We start from the raw sequence: 21075 nt of genomic DNA on the forward strand, positions 1-21075 counted from the left end.
TAGAACTTAGTTCTTCTAGAAGTAATACACTGTGTTTTGCCAGCATCTAACAGCAAACCATGTAACATGAAGATGTAGAGTTAAGGTACGTGTAAATTCACTGGTTTTGTTTCCTGGCTTTTGTACTTCCCAGGGCTGTCCTTTGTTGTGCAGCTCTGGTATTTTCAAAGCTTTTTATATTTGGATTTAGTAATTGCTAACACAGAGTCTAAGGCTAGAAACCATAACGTACATTTTACAACATGCACGCTGCCTGGGTGCACCTATTCAACCAGCCTCCCCTTTGTTTCAAACAAGTCAGTCTCCCAGGAGACATGTTTAATGAGAAACCACCCCCCTACCCTGAAAAGCCCTGCTTTATTTGCTGCCTAGCCTCCTGCATCCCCCTCTATAGATTATTTTTGGAAGGCTGACCAGGGAATATTTACCAGCTATTGAATCAACAAAGTTCAGCCACATGCAAACATTTCATTCTGTTACCTAAATGTTGTCAAACTCTCGGAACTCGGTCAAAACAGAAGTGATTTGCACTTGGGCATTAAAAGGTACATCCAGGCCTGAACACCTAGTTGAGAGCAGGGCCACACAGCAGGCTCATTTTGGCCGAGATTTCTTTTCAAAGTAGCAGCTAGGCAAGTACCAATCTGTGAAAGAGTTTTGAAACTCAAAGGAAGAGAACCTTAATTTGACATGGCGTTCTTGCTGCATCTCCCATAGGAGGAAAGTCACCCACGTCTTCAGACGTGCTTTTCCTCCGAAAGCAGGAAAGCAGCAGCAGTTCCTGGAACGCTGTTTCTCCCTTCTGGAGTCTGCTACTGTCGCAGGCTGCGTGCCTAAAGAGGCTGATGGGAGAAGGAGTCCCGAGAGCAGCATGTTTTCAGGTAGGAGGCAAAAGGAATACACAGTGTGAGGACCAGAACGCAGCTATCGCTGTCACCCCTTGCTCCACAGTCCCGTCCGCATGCTCTGCTAACCTGGCTTCACAACCGCCCGCCAAGACTACGAGGAAAAGGGCAGCTGTTGTGGGTTCGGGGGAGAACACTGCTTTGGTTTCGCGTTTACCTGTACACCACCACAGGGATCCTTTTCCACGACCTAAACGAAGCCACGTTCTCTAGCTCCTTATCGGTGATCCAGACAGGGACCAGCAGCTTCTGGGGATAACTGGAACAAAGCCTGGAAAAAAAGAAAGCACAAAGGCAAGATGAGGACTCGGCAACCAAAAATCTGCACCAGAGAAGCTGTGCAGAGAGAGGGCAGGAGCAGCTCACATTCCCCCAAACTCAGCATACGGGACTTTGGCTCTTCTTCATATCTGTCTCAGTAGAGTCTCAATGTGGGAAAAGTGACCCAAAAAATGCTGTCAGGAATGAGCTGAGAGAAGACAACCTCCTTTCACCTCAGGCCTCACCTCCGGGCCCATACCAAGTATCTCGGTACTTCCCAAGGATGCCTTTGGAACATCCTCTGCATTTAAGAATTCATGAGGGTTTAGGGGAACAGTCATTAATCTAAGTGGGGTTTTGGTTTTCTTGCAGCACTTGCAAACCCAGAAACACACACAGCTTCTGGTAAATGATGATCTGCCACTTTCTGCCTTGCAGAAAACAGGTCACCACCGATAAGCTTTAGACATTTCTCTGCAAGGAAGACATAACTCTGCCCAGAAGGATGGCAATGGTGATTTGGTGTATGCTATAATAAAATGACATGAGGGAGATCTAAAAGAATATCTTGTTTGGTGGGGTGCCAGAAATCAGATTCCTAACACACATCTGAACACATGCCAGCAGTGAGAGGAATGTGATGGGCAAGCCTTTACCAATCCGGTCCCCTGGGGAAGAAACTCTCAGCGGGCACAGCTAATAGTAGGGGGGACCCCACTCTTCAACGAGCAGAGCCGCAGTACCAGAGGAGCCCCACGTCTGAACGAACCTGAAGTGTAAAGCAGTTCGGCTGAAATGGAAATTCAGTTGGGGAGGGTGGGGGAGATGAGCAGGGGCAACAAGATTGCAAATTCTTAAGTCCCAAGAAAAATGTTAAAAACCCAACTGCAAGTACATTATCAGCGGGGCAAGAGGGGAGCCGAGGGAAAGAGGGGGACAGCCAGACAGAGTGCTGGGGAGAAGGGGAGAGAGCAATACAAGCAGAATGAAGCACACGTAAAAATCCAGGAGCGCAGGGGCTTCGTGGTTACTGCAGCTACTATCCTGCCCCTGCCGCTCGCAGCATACGGCCGCGTGCAGGGCAGGTTGCAGGCTTCAGAGACAAAGCACTGCTTGGATGCTGGACCAGCTGAGCACCAGCAGCCCAGGCAGACAAAGCCGTACATGGCAAGGAACATCAAAGAGCAACTCTAGCTCTAGGCTATAACCCACATCATTCAGAAGGAATGTTTCAGGGCAGATGGGAAGCAAACTCAGGGGGGTGAAACTATCCAGCCGGTAAGCTCCAGAGGGTGGCCTGGCGTTCCCCGGAGTCCAGGCTATCCCAGCTGATGGCAACAGGCAGGATACAGCGCTGAGTATTATATAGTTTGTGATGCTAGCGAGGAACTGCCTGCCACATTAGAAGATGGCACTTCACACAGTGTCTAGACAGCTTCTCAGAAAGCCCCAGGCAGAAAGCGAGGTTGGTCTACAGGATAAAAACAACAGGGTGAGGAAGAGGAATCCAGGAAGCAAAATTAAAGCTGTGAGGTAAGAAGCTGAAGACCAGGATGTCTGTGGTAGGATGTCTAGGTTTGGACATCTCTGAAATGCCTCAGATTCCACGTGTAAAGTTGGTCAGGACATTAGAGAAGCACTGAAGTGTGACTGAGAATAAAGGTATGTGGAAGAGGGTTAGCACCTGTTAAGATCTGGAGGAACTTTTGGAATAGCTGAGTTTATACAAGAATGGGCTTCATCAAAATGAAAATGGAATCAGTTCCCTGGCACTTCAGATGAAACATTATGGGAGATGTCTTAAACTAAAAATTGGGGACAGTCAGTACAGCAGAGGTTCAGGAGCATATCTTCTAAGAGTTAAGTCACTAAAACTCTGTAGTGTTAGGAAAATTCAATAAAATTCAGGTAGGAAACAGGACAGCCTCAAGAAGTTAAGCCAAATTTAAGCAGGGCGCATAAAAAATGGCAGTGAGATCAAGAAAAACAGACCTGTGCTTCTAGGCTAGAATTCCAAAAAATAAAGTAGACGAACTGAAAAGCCAGGATAAGTAAGTATGTTGGCTCAACAGCGTCTCATAAACTTGATACAAGGAAGATTATTAAAGGTACCCTAAATTTCAGAGTACAAGCTTTGTAGGAAGACCAAAAAAGATCGAGCCAGTGAACAAAGTGTAGTACGTTCCAGGAAAACGTGAAGGTAAAAGCGTGAGGCTAAGAGTTACCAGCATCCACAAGCAATGCAGAATGTACATGGACTCAAATCCCAAGCCTAAAGAGAAACAGGATAGCATTGAGGCTACACTGCCAACCGCTGGAGCGACACTAACGACATCCATGAGAGGCTGGAAGAGATGCAGAAAGGCTGCGAGGGCAGAAATTGCCATGGGAGACTGTTGCTTCCACATAAAATGCATAAGCATCACGATAATGCAGGAGACAAAGGTGACGTTTTTCGACACGATCAGCTGCTTCTTGGTGCTACCAGCCAAATAATACAGAAGTACGCAACTCTTCCTTTGGTCCTAGGCTGCTCCAAAATAGAATAACTGAAAAATCACTTTGTTACAGTAGAATTCAACAATATTTTTAGAGGGGCTAAGCCTCCCACGACAGTAACAATGAGTTTCAGAAAAGGCGAGGGGGGCGGGGGGAAGCTTGCAGATGACATGATGGTTATTTAAACATGCTATTCAGTGGTAATATAAAATGCATCAAAAAGATCAGAAAGAGCTGGCAGAGTTAAACAGTGAACAAAAGAAGGACTTTAAAAATAAAAGGACATCCTTCAAAGAGGGGAAATGTTTCCAAAGGACATGAGAGAAGCCAAATGTGCACCTGAATTTAAAAAAAAACAGTAAAAATGAGACACATCGTGCAGTTTTTGAGAAACAACCTGTTAAAAGATTAAAACTCTGAAGAACTTTTTCAAACGTCTTGGAGGTATCAGCCTGCTACCAAAACTGAAGGTCTAATAGATCAGCAAGATCACAGCAGAAAATCAAAACTATTTGCGTTGGTGTTCAGCAGAAGAGCCCACAAAGAAGCTGCCAGACCTAACCCTGTTTTACAAGGGACAAGGCACAAGAAGAGATGAACGTGGAAACTTCTGCAGGGGAAGTTTTAGAACAATCTGCTAGGAACGAGGAGTAACTAATCACCACGACTAGATAATGCTCAACATTTCTACAGCAACCAAATGCGCGCCAGGTGAATGAATAACCGAGATGTGTAAGCTATTGCTTACATTGGCTTGGGTGCCAGAGGAATGAAAGGTGGCAAACACACTATCAATTTTGTAAAAAGGTCTCCGGGGCGAACGTGGAAAACCACTGGAGTCTGACTTCTGTACAAAGCAACTGACTGTCACAGTCAGTGCAAGGGTAAATACGGCGCACTTGGGAAGAGTCAACACGGCTTTTGTGGAGGGAGGTTGCGCATCACACATGTAGAGTTTGCTGGAAACATCACTGAACGAGCAGATAGAGCTCATGTGGCTGACTGGATCTGGATTTTCAGAAAGGGTTTTTTTGAATTGTTTGTTTGTTGCGGTTTTTTTACAGGTCGCTCACCATCAACTTGAAGGAAGCTCCTCTTATGAAACAGTAACTCTTGAAAAGATAAGAAATAGTACAGAACTTCAATGGTCATTTTTTCCACAACAAAGGGAGTCCTAAGGACAACCATCCTTGTCCCTGCATTGCGCAATACGCTCACCTGTCACGTGAAAGAGAGAAGCGACGCAAGTCATGGAAGGGTGGCCTGAAACACCCCTGGGACCACGCTGACCCAGAACGCCGAAGGAAACGTTTTTGGAACTGTGAGGTTTGATCCCAGAAAAAGGTGGCTGTCACAACACAAACGCATAAATTGACACAAGCCACACCTACGGACAAGGACTGACAAAGCGTGGTGGTAAGCCACAAAGGTAACAGCCAGTCCAGCGAGAGAGATCTTCCTTCGCAGAACGCAAACACATGCGCTTTATCGCTAACGGTCCTTGTAGACTTATTGTCTACATGTTCACATGGCAAATACAAGCAAGAACACTAATTATCACTTTCCCAATAAAAGCGAAGGATAGTGTTAAAATTTGTAGAGAATTGTGACAAAATAAAGACAAAATATGAATTAAGAGCAGTCACAGAAACAAGTAGGAAACATCAGCTGTCTAAACCAGTAACACAGAACTCCAGACAGCTCTTCCCTCATAAAGTCAAAAATAAATAAAAGCATAATTGTAAAAAGATCAAAGCTGAAAACGAGCATCAACACCGAAGGAAGGGTGAATGTTTTTCCTTTTTGAAGGAACTAAGCCTATACCAAACCCACCAGCATTAAGGCCGATATGAAACAACTCCTATCTCGGAGAGCACGGCTGCACCAGATGGGGAATGCCAGAATGCGCCCCTTTCTCTGGGTATACAGATCACTGAAGATGTGAGAGCCACGGAGAGATCATATAATAATTTTATTATCATTGTATGCTGAAATAGTATACTTTTATCAAGACCGAAGGAGTGGTTATTATATGCTTGTATTGCTCTAATTTTACAATGGCTGTCGCCAGGAAGAAGATAATAGTTTCCAGATAAGGACATCTCGGAACAGACTTGAAAGACAACGAACAAAGCCATTACCTTGGAGTATCCTGTCTCTAACAACACTGTTTTGCCAATGCTGGGAAATAAAAGATAAAAGGACTATAAACAGTTAAAAAGTAACTCGATTCCTGTGAATAGAGGCAGGTGGTAATGATCAAAAGCCAAGGCAGGATTTAAAGACACACTCCCCGAAGCAGCAAGAGAGAACTGGTTCCTGAGTTGCACAAGCAAATTACACCACCTTTGAGATCTTGGGATGTCTGCAGGAAGCTGCAACCTGCCGGGATCCCCAGGTAGGAACTCAGCAGATGGAGGAAAAACCAGGCCTGCACCCAGCTTGCTGAGGTTTGTTTCGAGTTCTTTCTTCCCTGGTTTGGTTGCAAATAAAACATCTGTCTTTAGAGAAGCTGGCTAATTGCTGCGTATTATTGGCCAGGAAGCGAACCACAGATGGTCAATCTAGGTTGAACGTTCTGAAATAGTCAGAGGGAACCACAACCCAAAATCCAGCAGCGGGGAAAGCCTGACGGCTCTCAAAGACACGCAGAGACTCTACCTAGGGCAGGGACCTACAGGTTGTGCACTCCAAAACTGAGCAGTTCAGGAAAACAATTTCTATTTGACATCCTTGGAGAAACTGCGTAAATGCCAAAGTCATGTTAACAGTCCAAAAGCAACGATGCGGTCAGTATGGCTAAGTAGAAAATGTAAATCAACCCCCAAAGCTAGTGCTTGCTGCCTGGATTCTTGAGAAAGAGAGAAAAGAACAGGCAGCAAACTGCAAAACTCCACCGGGATTTCCCCAGGCTAGCGTGCCCGAGGCTTCTCATGGTCTCCACAAGAAACCGGTGACCTGGAACTGTCCGATATACAGGTGATGGGGATGCCTTTACTGGCTGAGACAGAGAAAAGACTGAGGGATACCAGTTGTTTCAAGAAAAGGATTACAGGGAATGCAGAAATGAATACATCTGTCGAAGCTTAATAAAATCCTGTTGGCTTAATGCCACCTGCTGCAAAGAATGCAGCAGCGCTTCTCCAAGAGCTCCTATGCTCTTCTCCAGGAGAAGACGACAGGCTGGAATCACTGACCTGCCGGTGGGAAAGACCTTCTAGAGATCTCCACTCCAACCTCCCGCTCACAGGAGACCACCTCCAACACTGGATCTTCTGAGACTTGAAGTGCTGTAATGATGGAGAACCCCCACCTCTCTGGGGATCTGCCCCAGCACAGTGCCACACGCCTGGGGAACGATTTTTTTTTTTCCTCCCATGTCCAGCCTGAACCTCCCAAGCTGCACCTTGTGGCCGTTGCCTCTTGTTCAGTCATCTGCCACTGTCCGAAGAGTTTCACTCCATCACCTTTGTAAATGCCCTTCCAGCAGCTGTAGGCTGCAAGGAGATCGCCCTTTAGCCTCTTCTGCACCAGACTGAACAAGCCTCGCTCATTCCCCAGACTTCTGAGCATCCTGACAGCCCTCCACTGGCTTGCCCCCAGCTTCTCAACAGAGCTGAACAGCTGCCTGACTTTACGAAAAAATATGTGTTTTTCATTTCAAACAGCACAAGCGTTTTAGAGAGAACAACTGACCAGAAAGGCAACCCTATGATGGATGGTTCCTCCAAGACTCCCGAATGTCTTCAAGGATGAATTACGGCTACCACATTACAAACTACCTGAGTCAGCATTCACAGTTGCTGCTAGCTCTGATGTTTGGGCTGTATTCCTTCTTCAATTCCACGATGCGAAAGGCGGAAAGAAAGTGTATCTGGCTCATATGCTGATCGGCCTGAGGATTAGCTGGAGTCTGACTCACCCACTGCTCTGCACGGGGATTGCGAAGGGAAGAAGGTAAGGAAAGAGGAGAGTGAGGAGAGCCTGGTGGTGACACACTCACTTGTAATTGTTGTTGATGTCAGAGACGCGCCAGACGTTCTGCAAGTCAAAGCCCATCCTCACCAGCTCCATCTCAAATCGGTATCTCACATGGTCTCCTAGAAGGACAGAGCACAGGGTATTTACTGACAGCTAAGCAGAACTGATGAAATCTAAACATGTTAGTGGCAGCTCCATAGCAGCTTTCATAGGCTGGAGAGAAACTACAGGACAGCTGGATGGCAGGGATCTTGCTTCCGAAGCCAAAAAGACTTGTCCCTCATGGGGGTTCCTCTGCTTATTTTGTCAAGTCAGATCACCTCTCAGTCTCAGGGCACAGCGCGGCATGGAAACAGCCTTCTCACGTCAACCTGGGAGCGTGGGGGGTTAATTTAATCCACTTTTGCCCTTCTGACAGAGACGGCCTCCAAAGTGGATGTCAGGAACCCCACGGCAGAGGAGCACTGAGCACCCACCCCAGGCAGTTCCTTCTTCCAGACTGCGCTCTCAGAGGCTGACTCAGGGTTTGCCCTCTTATGTTTTAGCCTCGCCTTACAAATCCTGGATGCCTTTGTTGCTTGAGTGTCAAATATCGTTAATAAATAAATACTGCAAAGCTCTTCGCCTCATTCATATCCTGCAGCAACAATTTCCACAGGTAAGTTTGTTTATACTAGAGAATACTACTTTCTCTAAAGGAAAGACAGCAAATATCTCCCGATTGCTGGTGTTTGGCACACGGTAAGCACACACAGTGTACCTTTTCTCTATCAGCTTCTTTTTGATATCTCTTTCAGCTATACTGTTCAACCCCATCCCTCCATCCCAGCCTCTGTTCGGACATTTCATTCAGGCTGCTGCTTCTCTCCCCTAGTATCAGCAGTAATTTTTAAGTCTAAAGCCAGGCTTGTCACTCGTTTTAATCCCCTGTTATTCATGATGAAGCTGTTTAAAGACAAAGCAACTGCAAGTGAACTTTGTGCTCCCAGAGAAGGGAAACTCCCAATCCACACGAGGGCACCATCACAGCTCTGGTTTTCTCTTTATGGATTCAAAGATTTTATTTGTGCCTGTGTAAGGATGAGCCAGACACCTCCACAGACCTGATCACGGGAATGTCACAGCATTTCTAGGTGTTGGAGAAGGGATGCAGATGGACTCATATTCATTATGCTGCCTCAAAGCTGATGATGTTTACTATCCAGGGACAAGACTGCTTGAGCTCTCTATCATCATGATGAGAGTAGTAAAGTATGGGATGTTTTCTTCGTTCACAAGGAGAAAGGGAAAAGCTGCTTATGTGTTGCTGGCTCAGAATGCTCCTTATTGTGCTTATTATTATTATTCCTTTTACTGTGCTTGTTACCCAGCCACATCTGGCCATCAGCTGGATCTCTAGGCCAGGTACAGGATGCCCCTCAGCAAGATGAACTTGGGCTGTGGCTACAGCAGAGCTTAAGACATAGTCAGACATCAGTTTACAAACAACAGTTCAAATTGCATTGCAGTGCTTCTGGACAGAAGAGCAGGAAGGGCACAGGCCAGGAGCTTACCTGGACGGCAGAGATGCGCATGTTGATCCTCCTCATCAACACAGACTCCTAAGCACCACGCATGGTAGGCAAACGCAAAGAGGTCCTCAGGCTTAGCAGGGCGGGCAATGGCTCGAGTTAGCCTCTTTAGCCACTCCTGGCACTGCTTAAAGGTGGAAAAATGGCACCTGCAAACCCAAATGCAAATCCTCCTCAGTGGGTATGTTCATCCAGCCAAGATGCACAGACAGGGAGCTCTGCTCCACTTAACCAGGAAAAGGAACGAAGTGCCAAGTCTTAGTAACCTTGGCCATGAACAGCGCAATTCCAACAGCAGCACAGAGGGAGACACCAGAGCTGATCATGGCAACTGGCCTGCAGTGGCATCTACAATACAGCAATAAAACGGATACCTGATCACTTTGGAGTCCTTGCAGACAATGTGAAGCTGGAACATATCCCGACACTCCACGCTTTCCATCATCCTCAAAGGCACCTGCGGGGGACAGATGTAGGGCATGACAAGACATACCACATCACATAGCAGACATAGCAGCCTCGCCTGCAGGCCCATCACACGCAGTCATGGCTCTATCAACAATCATGAGCTGCTAGTTCAAACTACAAACCCACTCGGAGGATTACGAAGCTTCATGACTCAGCGTAGAGCCTTCTTCAACAATTACTATTCTGATTTCTACTCTGTCCCTGGGTAGTCTCCCACCTGGGGCCAGTTACTGGCTAAATCGCATCCAGACAAGCACAGGTAACTGAGCCAAACAAAAGCTGCAATAAAAGATGGCAAGTCAAGACAGTGAGTGGGAGCCTGAGGCTTTCTCTGTCTGACTCTCGGTTGCTCGTCTCCAGGCAGGACAAGTCTCATTAAAACTGGCCTGCAAGAGACCTCAACAGTCTTAAAACCACCAATTTTAATGCTTGAATTTAAAGAGAACAGCAAAGGAAAGACCTAATTATTATCCAAAGGAAAACCCCATTCACACACCAAAATGCAGCAGCAAAACAGCAACTGCGTGACCAGCAGTAACGAGAGACAACATCAGGCTTGGCATCCTTCAAGGGGCACAGTTCCCACGCCACAGACCACTGAAATGGCCTATGTGCCCCCCCTCCCGAAATACTGCGAGAGATTATGGTTCAGGCAGCAGGAACAGGCAGATCCAGACTTACATTGATCACAGAATCCTTGAATTTGATATGAAGCCGGTAGTTGGAGATGGCAATCACAGCATCATTTGCATGGCCAAGATACTCCACTCCCTCGCCCTGCAACACAGTGAATGGGACCTGGAAGGGAGACATCACTAATTCAAGACACACGCAGAGTACTTTGCGCACCATAAATGCCAAGAGCCACTCTTCCTACTGCCTCCGCAGTGCATCTCCTGCGGGAAATCATTCACAGCAACGTGCTCTTGGTGCACTGAGAGCAGACAACAGCACGAAACAGCACTGGTACCCACTCACTGCCCAGCCCCACGAGATGGATCTTCTTCCAAGGATGCCTCAGGAGCCACTGAGCACCTCCTGATGGGCAATGACTTGCGGAGGAGAGGCGTGACCACAAACGCTATGTACACCAACTGCGGGCACCTGGCAGCGAGGGTGTCACACAGGGGCAGAGGGATTTACGGTCCCTGCTTTTCGGAGAGGGTAAACGCAACCCTGGCGCAAGTGGCATGATAAAGGACACAACCTCAGGGATAGCTCAGACACGAGTTGGGGAGTGCTCTGCACAGCTCCAGGCAGAGCCCGATACGATCGGAGTCCTCTGCCCCAAGGCAGAGTGTCACATACGTGGCCCTGCTGCGTCATTTAAATGAAGGGGGCTCTTAGCAGCTCTACGAGACTTGCTGGTACCAATCCGGGTAAGTACATGAATCAAAGTTTTGCCCAATTTCTGCTAACAAGGCTCTGAGGGAATCTCTATGTATAGTTATTTGTATGACTGAGGAAACTTCATTAAAGTTACCCGTATTAGAAATTTTTTTTCCCCCAAAAAATCCAGATAATCAAGTGTCTTTCTGTTTTTCCCTATCAGCCCGAACATGTTGTAGCTATTTTTAAAACAGGGGATCCTGGCAGATGGCCAAGTTTGACTTTTCTTTTCTTGTATTTAAAAAAAAAAAAAAAAAAAAAAAAGGGTGGGGGCAGAATAGCCTAAAATTCACCAGGCCGCTTTTTCCTTAGCTAAGTAGACTCATCTTTGTTCCCTGAATGCCACCTACACCAGGTGATGTTGGTAACCAAGTATGCAAAAAATGTCACAAAGATTTATCATTTCAGCCAGAGCCCTTTACTTGCCAGACAGGGCATCTGACGAAACAATTCATTACACTGTAATTAGTACAAGTCAGACCACCTTCTCTTTATTTCTAAGTTGTTTCTATGGCTTGGGTATATGCTGCCTAAAAATTGAATTTCCTGGATTTCAGACTTCATGTGCAAGTGACTGTTGTATTAACAACTGCTCCCTTCTGAAGTTGCTTGTACAAAAATAACAACCTTAGACTGGCACCTGTCTGAATACTCTTTAAAAATGTTAATTATTTGACATTAAGACAATATACTCTCTTTATTTCTGCAGTTTATTTATGCATGCTTGCCAGAGCTGTTTTTAGTCGGCATGTGTTTCTTCTGCTTACGTGGCTCTTTCACACAGCAACAGAAGGGAGACAGATTAGAAACGGGATGGTAAAGCTGCAAGAACTGACAGAGGGAAATCCTGGAATAAACTGACAGGTGCCTGAATACAGCTTGTTATCAAGCCGATGCCGTCCTTTTAGACTTCACTTTACATTAAGAGAATAACAATTTACTGAAGGCAAATTACCCTTTGGGAGGGGTGAACTTTACGGTCCTCCATGCAGAAGACTAAAGAGATTCTGCTCTTCTCCAGGTAGTCTCGGCTCAGAGTCGTCTCAGCAGCTTCACCTCCCGCAGGCCGCAGACCTGCAGCCTTGACCCCGTGCAACTCCTCAGCCTGCGTTTGCTCCTTCAAGTCAATCCTCCCGTTGCCACATTTCAGTCCTTGCTTTTATCAGCACCGTTTACCAAGATGGTGCCAATCACAGAGCAAACTCAAATACTGCAGCAGCAGTGAGAACGTACAACGTGAGCCTGGCTCCAGCCATAGGAGGATGATGAGCATTGGGACAAGGCGGCAGTGGACTATGTTAAAGGAAGCAACAAACACCCGGAGGCTTCGGCTCCCACCGTTCAGAATACCGCCCTTGCTGCACAGCAGCAACAGTACCTGGGTCTCTTTTAAGGGCCTTTTGCAGCAGGAGGCTGGCACCATACGGAGGTTTCTCTTTCCAACAGCTCTGCAGCAGGAAAATGCCAGGAGCAACGTGTATTAGGGCCAGATCAGCCACTGCAATTGCATGCTATGGCTACACAGAACACAGCCTAGCCCTGATATTCGACCTGTCCCAGAGAGCATCTACCTGCTGCAGAGCGCTACGCAGGCAGCGTCACAATTTCTCACTGTCAGCACAGGCGGAGGACAGGGAATACCCGGGATGGCTCTGTATTGCATCATGCTCCAGCTGTATTTCCAAGCGGCAGATGCGACGCTGTACAAATCGCAGTGTCTTGGCAGGGCTGGGAAGGCAGGGCCAGGGCGTACAGAACTGCCGTCAGCAGCCTCCACGCACGCGGAAGGACTCGCCGGTCCGAATGTGACCTACAGCACCGGCCAGAACACGTCCTGGGCTGGAGAACTGCTCTCAGGTTTCACACTACCGGAGTCGAGCCTGCCGCATCCCAAAGCCGTTTCGGTTTTCTTACTTCCTTACCTGCAATGACTCTTCCTCCTTTACAAGCTCTTTTGGGGGGAACAAGTCCTTGGCCTGGATATACTCCAAACTGGGAGGGCCTTCCTCACCCTGCATTGCAAACAAAACACACATTGAGACAGGCCCCAGCCAGCACGTGTTAGGAAAAGCCAAAAATCAAAGCTGCTGGATACTCTTGGCACCCCAATACCTTGGGGATCCCCTGGACCTGTGCATGGAAACACCTGTTCTACCTCCGGACCATACTCTCTGCATTGCAGGACCCCAGCAGTTCCTCTGGCTGCGGCAGAACACCCACAGCACAGCAAAAGACTGAAGCAGGTCTCCAAGTCCCGTCTCTTCCAACGTGTGATATTTGGAAAGCCAAGCAGATACACCTCAACCACACACAGGATCTTGGACTGACGTGATAGTAATTTGTCACATCAAATGTTACCCCATTACCTTCACCATAGCACCACAGCAGAAACACCGTAACAGAGGGTTTCCATCTGCAGTCCAGCTTCAACCTACTCTTCCTCCTCTTATGTTCATAAGGACTGCTTTCTTTTGGGAGTTTTCATTTTCACTCTTAGCCCAAAGAAACCTGGGAAGAGCCTGAAGCTTTTTGAGGAGAATACGCAAGTGTGAAACGTAACCCTATAACAACTGCATCTAAGTGCACCCAATTCACAACATGCTTACTGACTGGTGACAGCACCCAAGCTGGGCATTCACCCTCAGCGCAGCTGAACGCGTCTAACCTGCTCAGACGGCCACCCTGGAAAGCCCACGGAGGCCTCAGAGAGGTGGTCTGAGAGGACACACGGAGCCTGGACTCGCCATCCTTGGAAAAGTGGAGAGAGTGTCTCAGTTTGGGACCTGTGAATCTTTAGTCACTCATGAAATCTCGGTCCCAACCCTCACCCCACACTCTGTCAAACCACCGCCTTGCTGTACGAACGAGCAGCATCCAGACACTCAGCTGAGGATGCTCGCTGCTGGGAGCCCAGGACGGTGTTAATTCCACATGTATTTGGTGTGGGAACGTTTTCTTTAGAATGCCTCTTGCTCTCTAACTACAGCTCCTCTAGGCTCTAGCATTTATTAGGAAATACTCTGTTCTGTAAGCATTAAATAATATTTTAAAATGAAATATCTTTCTGGGTAAGTCACCCAAGCCAGAACTCCGAACTTCAATCTGAAGAAATGAGAACCCGGCCCCTTTGGCTCGGTTATATTTAAAATGATGTTGAATCCCCTTCTGTTGCTGACAGCCGCTCAAGCCTCGGCACCCACAGGTACAGCCCGGCCTGAAGCACTCCCTGGACCTCAGACTGGGGCAGCCAGTCCCCACACAGCCCGCCTCCTCCCCGGGTCCGGAGTTACCTGCGCACACGCTGCTCGTAGCTAGCATAAAACTCGGCATCAACCCCAGCTGGAGGCAAAGGCACTGCCCCTCCGCGCCCACTCACCAGGTCCCTGCGTGAGGCTGCGAGGGACACAGGGCACAGCACCTGCTCCAGCAGCCGCCGGTTACTGGAGACCATGGGGGGCTCCGGGGCCTCTCCTGCCGGCGGCTCGCTCTGATGCTGAGGCGCTAGCCCAGGAGAGCACAAAGGAAAGGTGCATGCCTGCATGCCGGTGCGGCAGCCAGGGAGCAGAGATCCTCTCCCATCACCACTTTGCGGCTCACAAAGAAATCCCAGTGAGCAGCAGGAACTGGAACAGGGCAGCCCGAGCTCTCCACTGGCCTGGGTGTCCTTGAGTCCCTCCTCGCCTGCAGCATGGGACAGGCGGGAGGCTGAGCATCTCCTCCTGCCACAGCCCTGTCCTGGGGTATCAGCAGGGCGGGGGGGAGCTCAGGAGCCCGCTCTTCACAAGCCAGCCATCTCCTGAAGCCCTCACAGCCCATTTGGCCACGAGTCCTTCTTGGGGGGGGCATTCTGCAGGAAGGGGCATCAGATCTCCTCTGAGCAAGAAAACTCCCTTCCCCGAAGGTACAAAAGATGCAGAGCTCAGGACCCCCTCCCACTACACCACCATCCTGGCAGCATCAGCACAGGAGGGGATCTTGTGCACCCCTGCCTTGCATGCTGCAGCCATGGTGGGAGCACAGAGCTCCCCTGGGGTCGGGTGCTCTCACACGGTAATTTTCCAGCTCCAGGCAAGGACCGGCCGGAGCCTGCGTGGCACGGCACACTCACCGGGGCCTTCCGGCCGACTCAACCTGCGGTGCCGGGCGCTGCTGTGCCCTTGGGCCCGGGCAGGGCAGCAGCACAGCAGCAACGGCGGCCACAGCGTCCTCCGGCGGCACGTGGGAGGGAGCAGAAAGGGATCCCCCTTTGCAGGGGGGCGGCATGCCAGGCCAGGCAGTTCCAGGGCAGGAGGATCGGCATGCAGCCCGGCCTCAAGGACAGGCCTGATCCGGGGCAGCTGGCTCAGCACGGGAGCTGGAGAGAGAAGCTGGCTTACAGCCCCACTTGCATGGAGGAGAGGAGGGAGGGAAAAAAAACCAGCACTTACAAAGCAGTTGAGCATGGAGCAGGAGACGCGGCCTGGCAGACTCATGTTCATTTCCCGAGGCGGCAGCTGGGCCGGGCACACACAAGCAGCATCTCCTTCCTCCGGCACTCTGCTGCTGCCGGCAGCGGCTCCGAAACCGTCGCGCCGGGATTGCCGCAGCCTCCCCGCTCCGCCGCGAAGGGCAGGAGCATCCCTGCCGCCGGCGGCCGGAGCAGGTGCCCGCCGCCGCCGCCGCTCGCTGCCGCTGACAATGGAGGGAGGGAGGGCGGAGGACGGCCAGACTCCACCTACCTCCGAAGGCCGCCGAGCACGGCTCTGCCATCTAAGTGTCTCCCTGACAGGCGAGATAGAAAATGGAGAGACCGACGGAGGGATCACCCCTCCTCTCCCCTTCCCATCCCCATATGGGGAGCCAGCACCCTGCCGACGGGCGGGTGCCAGCGACGCATCCCCCTCCTCGCCGAGGTGCCAAGCGGAGCGTCTTGCCGGGAGATGCAGTCCGGGCCGCGGCGCTCCTCCCCACCGGCACCTGCCTCGTGCCGCACTGATGGCGCGTGCAGGAGCGCCGGGAACAATAGCGGCGAGGAGGCTTTGCGCCTCGGCACCGAGCCCTCCGCCCCGGCTGACACTTTCGGATGGCTCAGCCGGGAGCCTCCTGCTGCAAACTTTTGCCTGCGATCCTTCCGCCGGCCTGGCGGCTGCCCGCGGTCCTCTCTGCCTGGTCAGGGACGGGAGGACAAAGGGGCTGCCCTGCTGCCTCCTCACTGCTGAACACTCCCGAGCCTTTAAGCCCTCCTTCCCAGGAGCTCCCGTGCGTGCAGGGAGTAGCTGGATGTCTCTAGCTCCCACCAGCACCCGTGTGCTGGAGCGTGGCCCTGCTCCCCTTGCTGACCACTTGGACAGTTAGCTCCCGCGGGAAGTTTCACCAACTCCGGTTTAGCAATGCTTGCAGACATCGGGGAAATGCCTCAGGTGCAGGAAACGCTGTCGGTTGAACGCCCGGCTCCCCACCCCAGCCCCCCAGGAGGTGACTTTTACTACCTATTGTTCATCAAGTCCAAGAGCAAGCAGCAAGCTCCCCAGGTCACAGCCCGTCCCAGAAGCCACAGGACGGCAGCCTCCTGGGCAATGCCATCTCCATTTGTATCATCAGCTGCTACTCTGCCCTCCACCTCCCACCACTGAGCCAGAGTGAGAATCTCTTTCTTCAAACGTGAAATTAAAACCCAGCCCTTCATTAATCCTCCAAGGCCCAGGCCCAACTATTTTGCTCAAATCACACCCGCTTTTTTGCCCCTGGACCATCAAAACGGAGCACAGCCTGTAGCCTTTAAGCTCCTCTCAGATGTGGTTGCCCCAAAGACACCGCAGACAATTCTACCCAGCAATACGAACAGCATCTCAAAAGGTTTTATCTCAAGTCAGATAAAAGATTTGGGCATTTCTCCGCAAAATTGTTAAGGGTTAGATTATTCTGAGCTGCTTCGACCAAGGGACGGCTTTGCAACACCCAGACCTGCCGCCCGTTGTCACTGCAGGGCAGCAGCGCCCAGGCAAAAAGCCGTTCAGTGAACTCCCTTGCTGAGGAACCAAACACACAGACTACCCCACAGGCCACGGTCACACGGGCTTCACTATTCAGGATAAAAGCCCTAGAAGAAAATGCGACCATCCCTGGAGATAAGCCATGAAATCCCATTACCACCTCACCTCCATCCCACGTGGTGCATGGTGGGCGAATGTCAGGCGTTGCCCAGCCTCGAGGGCACCCGACTCCAGCTGGCACCCACAAACCGAAACACATTTGCATTACAAAGTCAACACAACGAGAACAGAGGGTTATGGACAAGGTTACGGATTTGTCGTGGCCAAATCTGAGTGGCAGGAGCGGTGCCCCGCTCCCCGCAGGTTCTCCTCTGGGGTGAATGCCAGAGGTCTGCTGAGAAACCAGAGCAGCAAAAGATGGAAAGAACCTTTTATACTGGAAAGAAAGTATAGCTATAAAAACTGTAAAACCAGTATTTTTTTTTCCTGACATTTATCAGGAGAAAAGCAACAAAGCATGTCTGTCGATAACAGCCGAAGCACAGAAGTCTTAGATACAGTCAGAGTATACACTGCTATTTAATGCATTAAGTGCATACAACACGCGACCAGTGTTTATAACATACAAAAACATGGACAAGGCAGGTAAGAGGTTTGCTCTGACCCATGGCGAGATTTTTAGGACCAGCACTCAGTTCAGGGCCTGGCACAGGGACCGTTTCCAGCTCGAGTTGCATAAGGACCTTTGTAACCCTAAGCTGCAGCTGCGCAGTTAAAAGGTTGCTTATCAGATCATTACTTTGAATTTCCAACCTAAGCTGACTCGAACATCCACAAATAGATCTTCTCCTGCTTTCACTGAAATATTTTTTTACTTTTAGCATTAGAAAAAGACTCACACATGGCTTAGAAACTTCTGCCCAAGAGCTGATCCTGATGCAGAGCAGAAGTAGACCTTGCCCTGAAGTTCAGCAGCGTCTCAGAGGTTCACAGAGTTTCAGGAGGAACCGGATTCAAACTCCACCGCTGTCACCTCTTCCTCCAGCAGTTCACAAAATACCTGCTCTCATTTCCATCCAATCAACCAGACAAGGACAGGAGCGGTGGCAGCGAGATCGCCCGGTGCCAGGCAGCCTGGGTGCCCAGGCACAGGAACGCAGAGCGCTCGCAGCCTCGTTTAGCTGGCTTAGCTAGAGGGATTTCCTAAATGCCACCTCAGATGCCTTCCCGGCTGAACAGCTGGTATTTGCTCCGTTGTCACTAACCACCACCAGACTGAACAAGGAAGACAACATTATTTTCACATAACCGTGCTCCTCCGAGTGTCGTGCATATGTGCACTCACGCAGGGGGAGCGAGAAACCTCCCTCATTTTCTCCCAACCACAACAATCCTAAAGGTTTCATGTACTCTGAGGAAGAGGGGAGCTGAATATAACATGGGCAGCACATTCTTAAGGCCAGTTAACCCTTTTTCCTTCCACTAGCACTGCACGCTGTTCATGCTGCGAGTGGCTCTCTCCTGTGCTGCTCCTCCCACCCCTCTGTACGTCTCTGCTTGCACACTGCAAGTAAACAGCTTGCAACCTCCCTTTAAAGTCCCAAAAGGGATTTGGAGACTCTGAGATAGCACAGTGCTTGGCAAAGATAGGACTGGTGCTCAAGGGGCCATCCTGCAGCCTCCAAGGGAGAAGATATTCCCTACAGAGACATGCCTGCATGCACCAGGAACCCAGCCTGCAGCACGGGGGTGAGCTGCCATCTGGTCCCACATGCCCAGGGAATCCGTACTGGGAGCACGGGACAGCCACCGAGATGCTGAAATCTCTCTTGTAGCCTGGAGCAAGTCAACCCCCTGAACTGCATCTTTTTGGCAACAGCTAGCCCAGCTTTCTGCACGATAGCGAAAGGGTGGTTCAAAGATCAGCTAACACCCACCCCGCCGGGTCACCTCTGATTCCTCTTCATGGGTCTGCAGCTCAACCTCTCCCCTTCAAACACCACAATCCACCCAAGCAAAGATCTGCAGGTGCCTCAAAGAGCTTGAATGACACACAGATGTACTGGAGGAGCCCAAACCCCTTGTGAAATACAGGTGCTGGCAGAGTCTATCACTTGCAGAAAGGTGGAAGCAAGCAGCCAAAGGGTGAGAAGAGGAAAACTGGTCCCGTCCACTGCAGGGAGGTGCCACCGCACTGGACTCAGGCTTCTGAGTACAGGTATACCCTTCCCAACCCTGACATATCTTTATCCTCCATTTCTTTTCGGCACCACAAATAAAATTACTGTAAGTACTCTTTCATTAGGCAGAGGGCACCACTTCCATCCCTTCTGCATACTAAGGGTGGGCTTTTCATCACCACAGCATGGTGCACCACGCTGCAGACGGAGAGGAGGGAAAGCAAGGGGCTATGGCCAGGGATGGCAGAGATCTGAATCCACAGCCCTGTCCCTGGTAGCACATCCACTGCACAGACTGCCCTAATCTGTCTCCAGCTGGAGAAAAACAACAGAAAAATTGGCAAGAGGTGGTGACTGTCCTGGGAAGGTACTCCCAGGACATCAGAAGCAAATTGGCAGGAGCCGGCGCAGCTCTGCCCGACAGCCTGGGGCTCCGGCAGTCACCGAGCCTTCGCCGGCTGCTGCGGGCTGAGATGCTCCCAGCAGCAGAGGTGTTATCAGAGTACTCTAGTTTATATCTGTCCAGGTCTGAATATTTTCATGGAAGATCAAGGTAGGAACTAGTTATCTAGATCTTTTTACAGGTAAGGAGGGGAAGGGAGAGACTTGTATCGTTTACCTCATCCTAAAAGTTAAAATTTATCCTCTTGCTGCTTAGCAGATACCTACATCAGGGTGAGATGAACTGCACTCAGACACTTATTTCTATTTCTCTCCAGTGCCTAGGCAGGCACTTGTTCTGCCTACTCTACTTTTGCAGCATGAAGGGCATCTTTGATTCAGGTCCCTTTGTTTCAGGTCCCTCTACAAAAATAGTTCGTTTCCTCAAAGCCTAAGGAGGTCCTCAGGTGAACTGAAAGGCTGCTGAGCCACTGAGGTGGCCTCCCAGAAATAAACCCCTAAACTTGTGTGAAGAGAAGTTACTATTTTATACCCCATAAATCAGGACTGGGATGGTGAGTGCCATCTTTTCATCTTTACAGGATGACAGAACAGCTTATAGATCTGTAATACCGCATATAATATTTGGTCAGAAAGCTGCCCAGAGGTGAGCATGTAACAGAAATATGAAGCAAGAAGCCTTTGAGAAGAGGGACGAAAGGACAGAAGTCAAGGGCTATCAACTCCGTACGCCAGCAAGAGGGGACGAGGGACAGCTAAACTGCAAAGCCCCACCCAGACTGACAGTCATGGTCCCCTCCAAAGGGTATGAGCCATCATGGAAATGCAGACATCTACAGTCCCAGTACACCCAGCAGTAAGAAGAGGGAATGCTGCTGTGGGAGTTGTACGGTGCACGGTAAGAGCTGAGCCCTGAGCTGCCGGCAGAGCAGCACAGCAGCTTGTACTAACTTACCCTCCAGGTTAGTTTTAAGTAATGTATTAAGGTACCAGGTGCTCGTTAGGACTTCCATTAGCCAGAGTTAAGGATTAAACCACCACTAGTGCTGTCTTCAAGGTCATTTTCATCAGCAGCTAGTCTTCGGGGAAGAAATGAGAAGAGTCTTACAACCAAAGCAAACAAAGCTCTTAACTGACACTAGACCAAACATTCGTAGCAGCAGAAAGGGGAGAGTAGCTGGTTTGGGGTGCCGCTGAGTAAGGTAGAAGCTTTTGGGCATGCCCTTGCTAATCAGAGGGCATGGGTGCTGTGCCCTCTGACTGCAGTGACCACGGGTAATTAACTAAGCACTCAGCATGCCTGCAGGGAACAGGGTTTCCAGCCAACCCTCCCAGCAGCTGGCTGAAGAAGTCCAGCCCCGAAGCGCCCGCGGGTTAGCAGACAACCCCACGGAGCATCCATTAACCAGCAACCGACCTCCATCCCTCCCTGCAGACCTGCGTTTAA

General features: G+C 49.9%; 1 protein-coding gene across 1 annotated transcript in view; it reads right to left on the minus strand.

The window, feature by feature from the left end:
* MTMR4 (myotubularin related protein 4) overlaps positions 1 to 21075 on the minus strand; it is a 53201-nt gene that overhangs the window by 13667 nt on the left and 18459 nt on the right. Inside the window, 6 exon segments of the mRNA XM_050908930.1 lie at positions 1063 to 1176; positions 7669 to 7765; positions 9200 to 9366; positions 9592 to 9674; positions 10367 to 10483; positions 12997 to 13086. Coding sequence (XP_050764887.1) covers positions 1063 to 1176; positions 7669 to 7765; positions 9200 to 9366; positions 9592 to 9674; positions 10367 to 10483; positions 12997 to 13086 — 668 coding nt within the window.

This window comes from Gymnogyps californianus, chromosome 20 (genome assembly GCF_018139145.2).
Source record: "Gymnogyps californianus isolate 813 chromosome 20, ASM1813914v2, whole genome shotgun sequence".
Taxonomy (NCBI): Eukaryota; Metazoa; Chordata; class Aves; order Accipitriformes; family Cathartidae; genus Gymnogyps; species Gymnogyps californianus.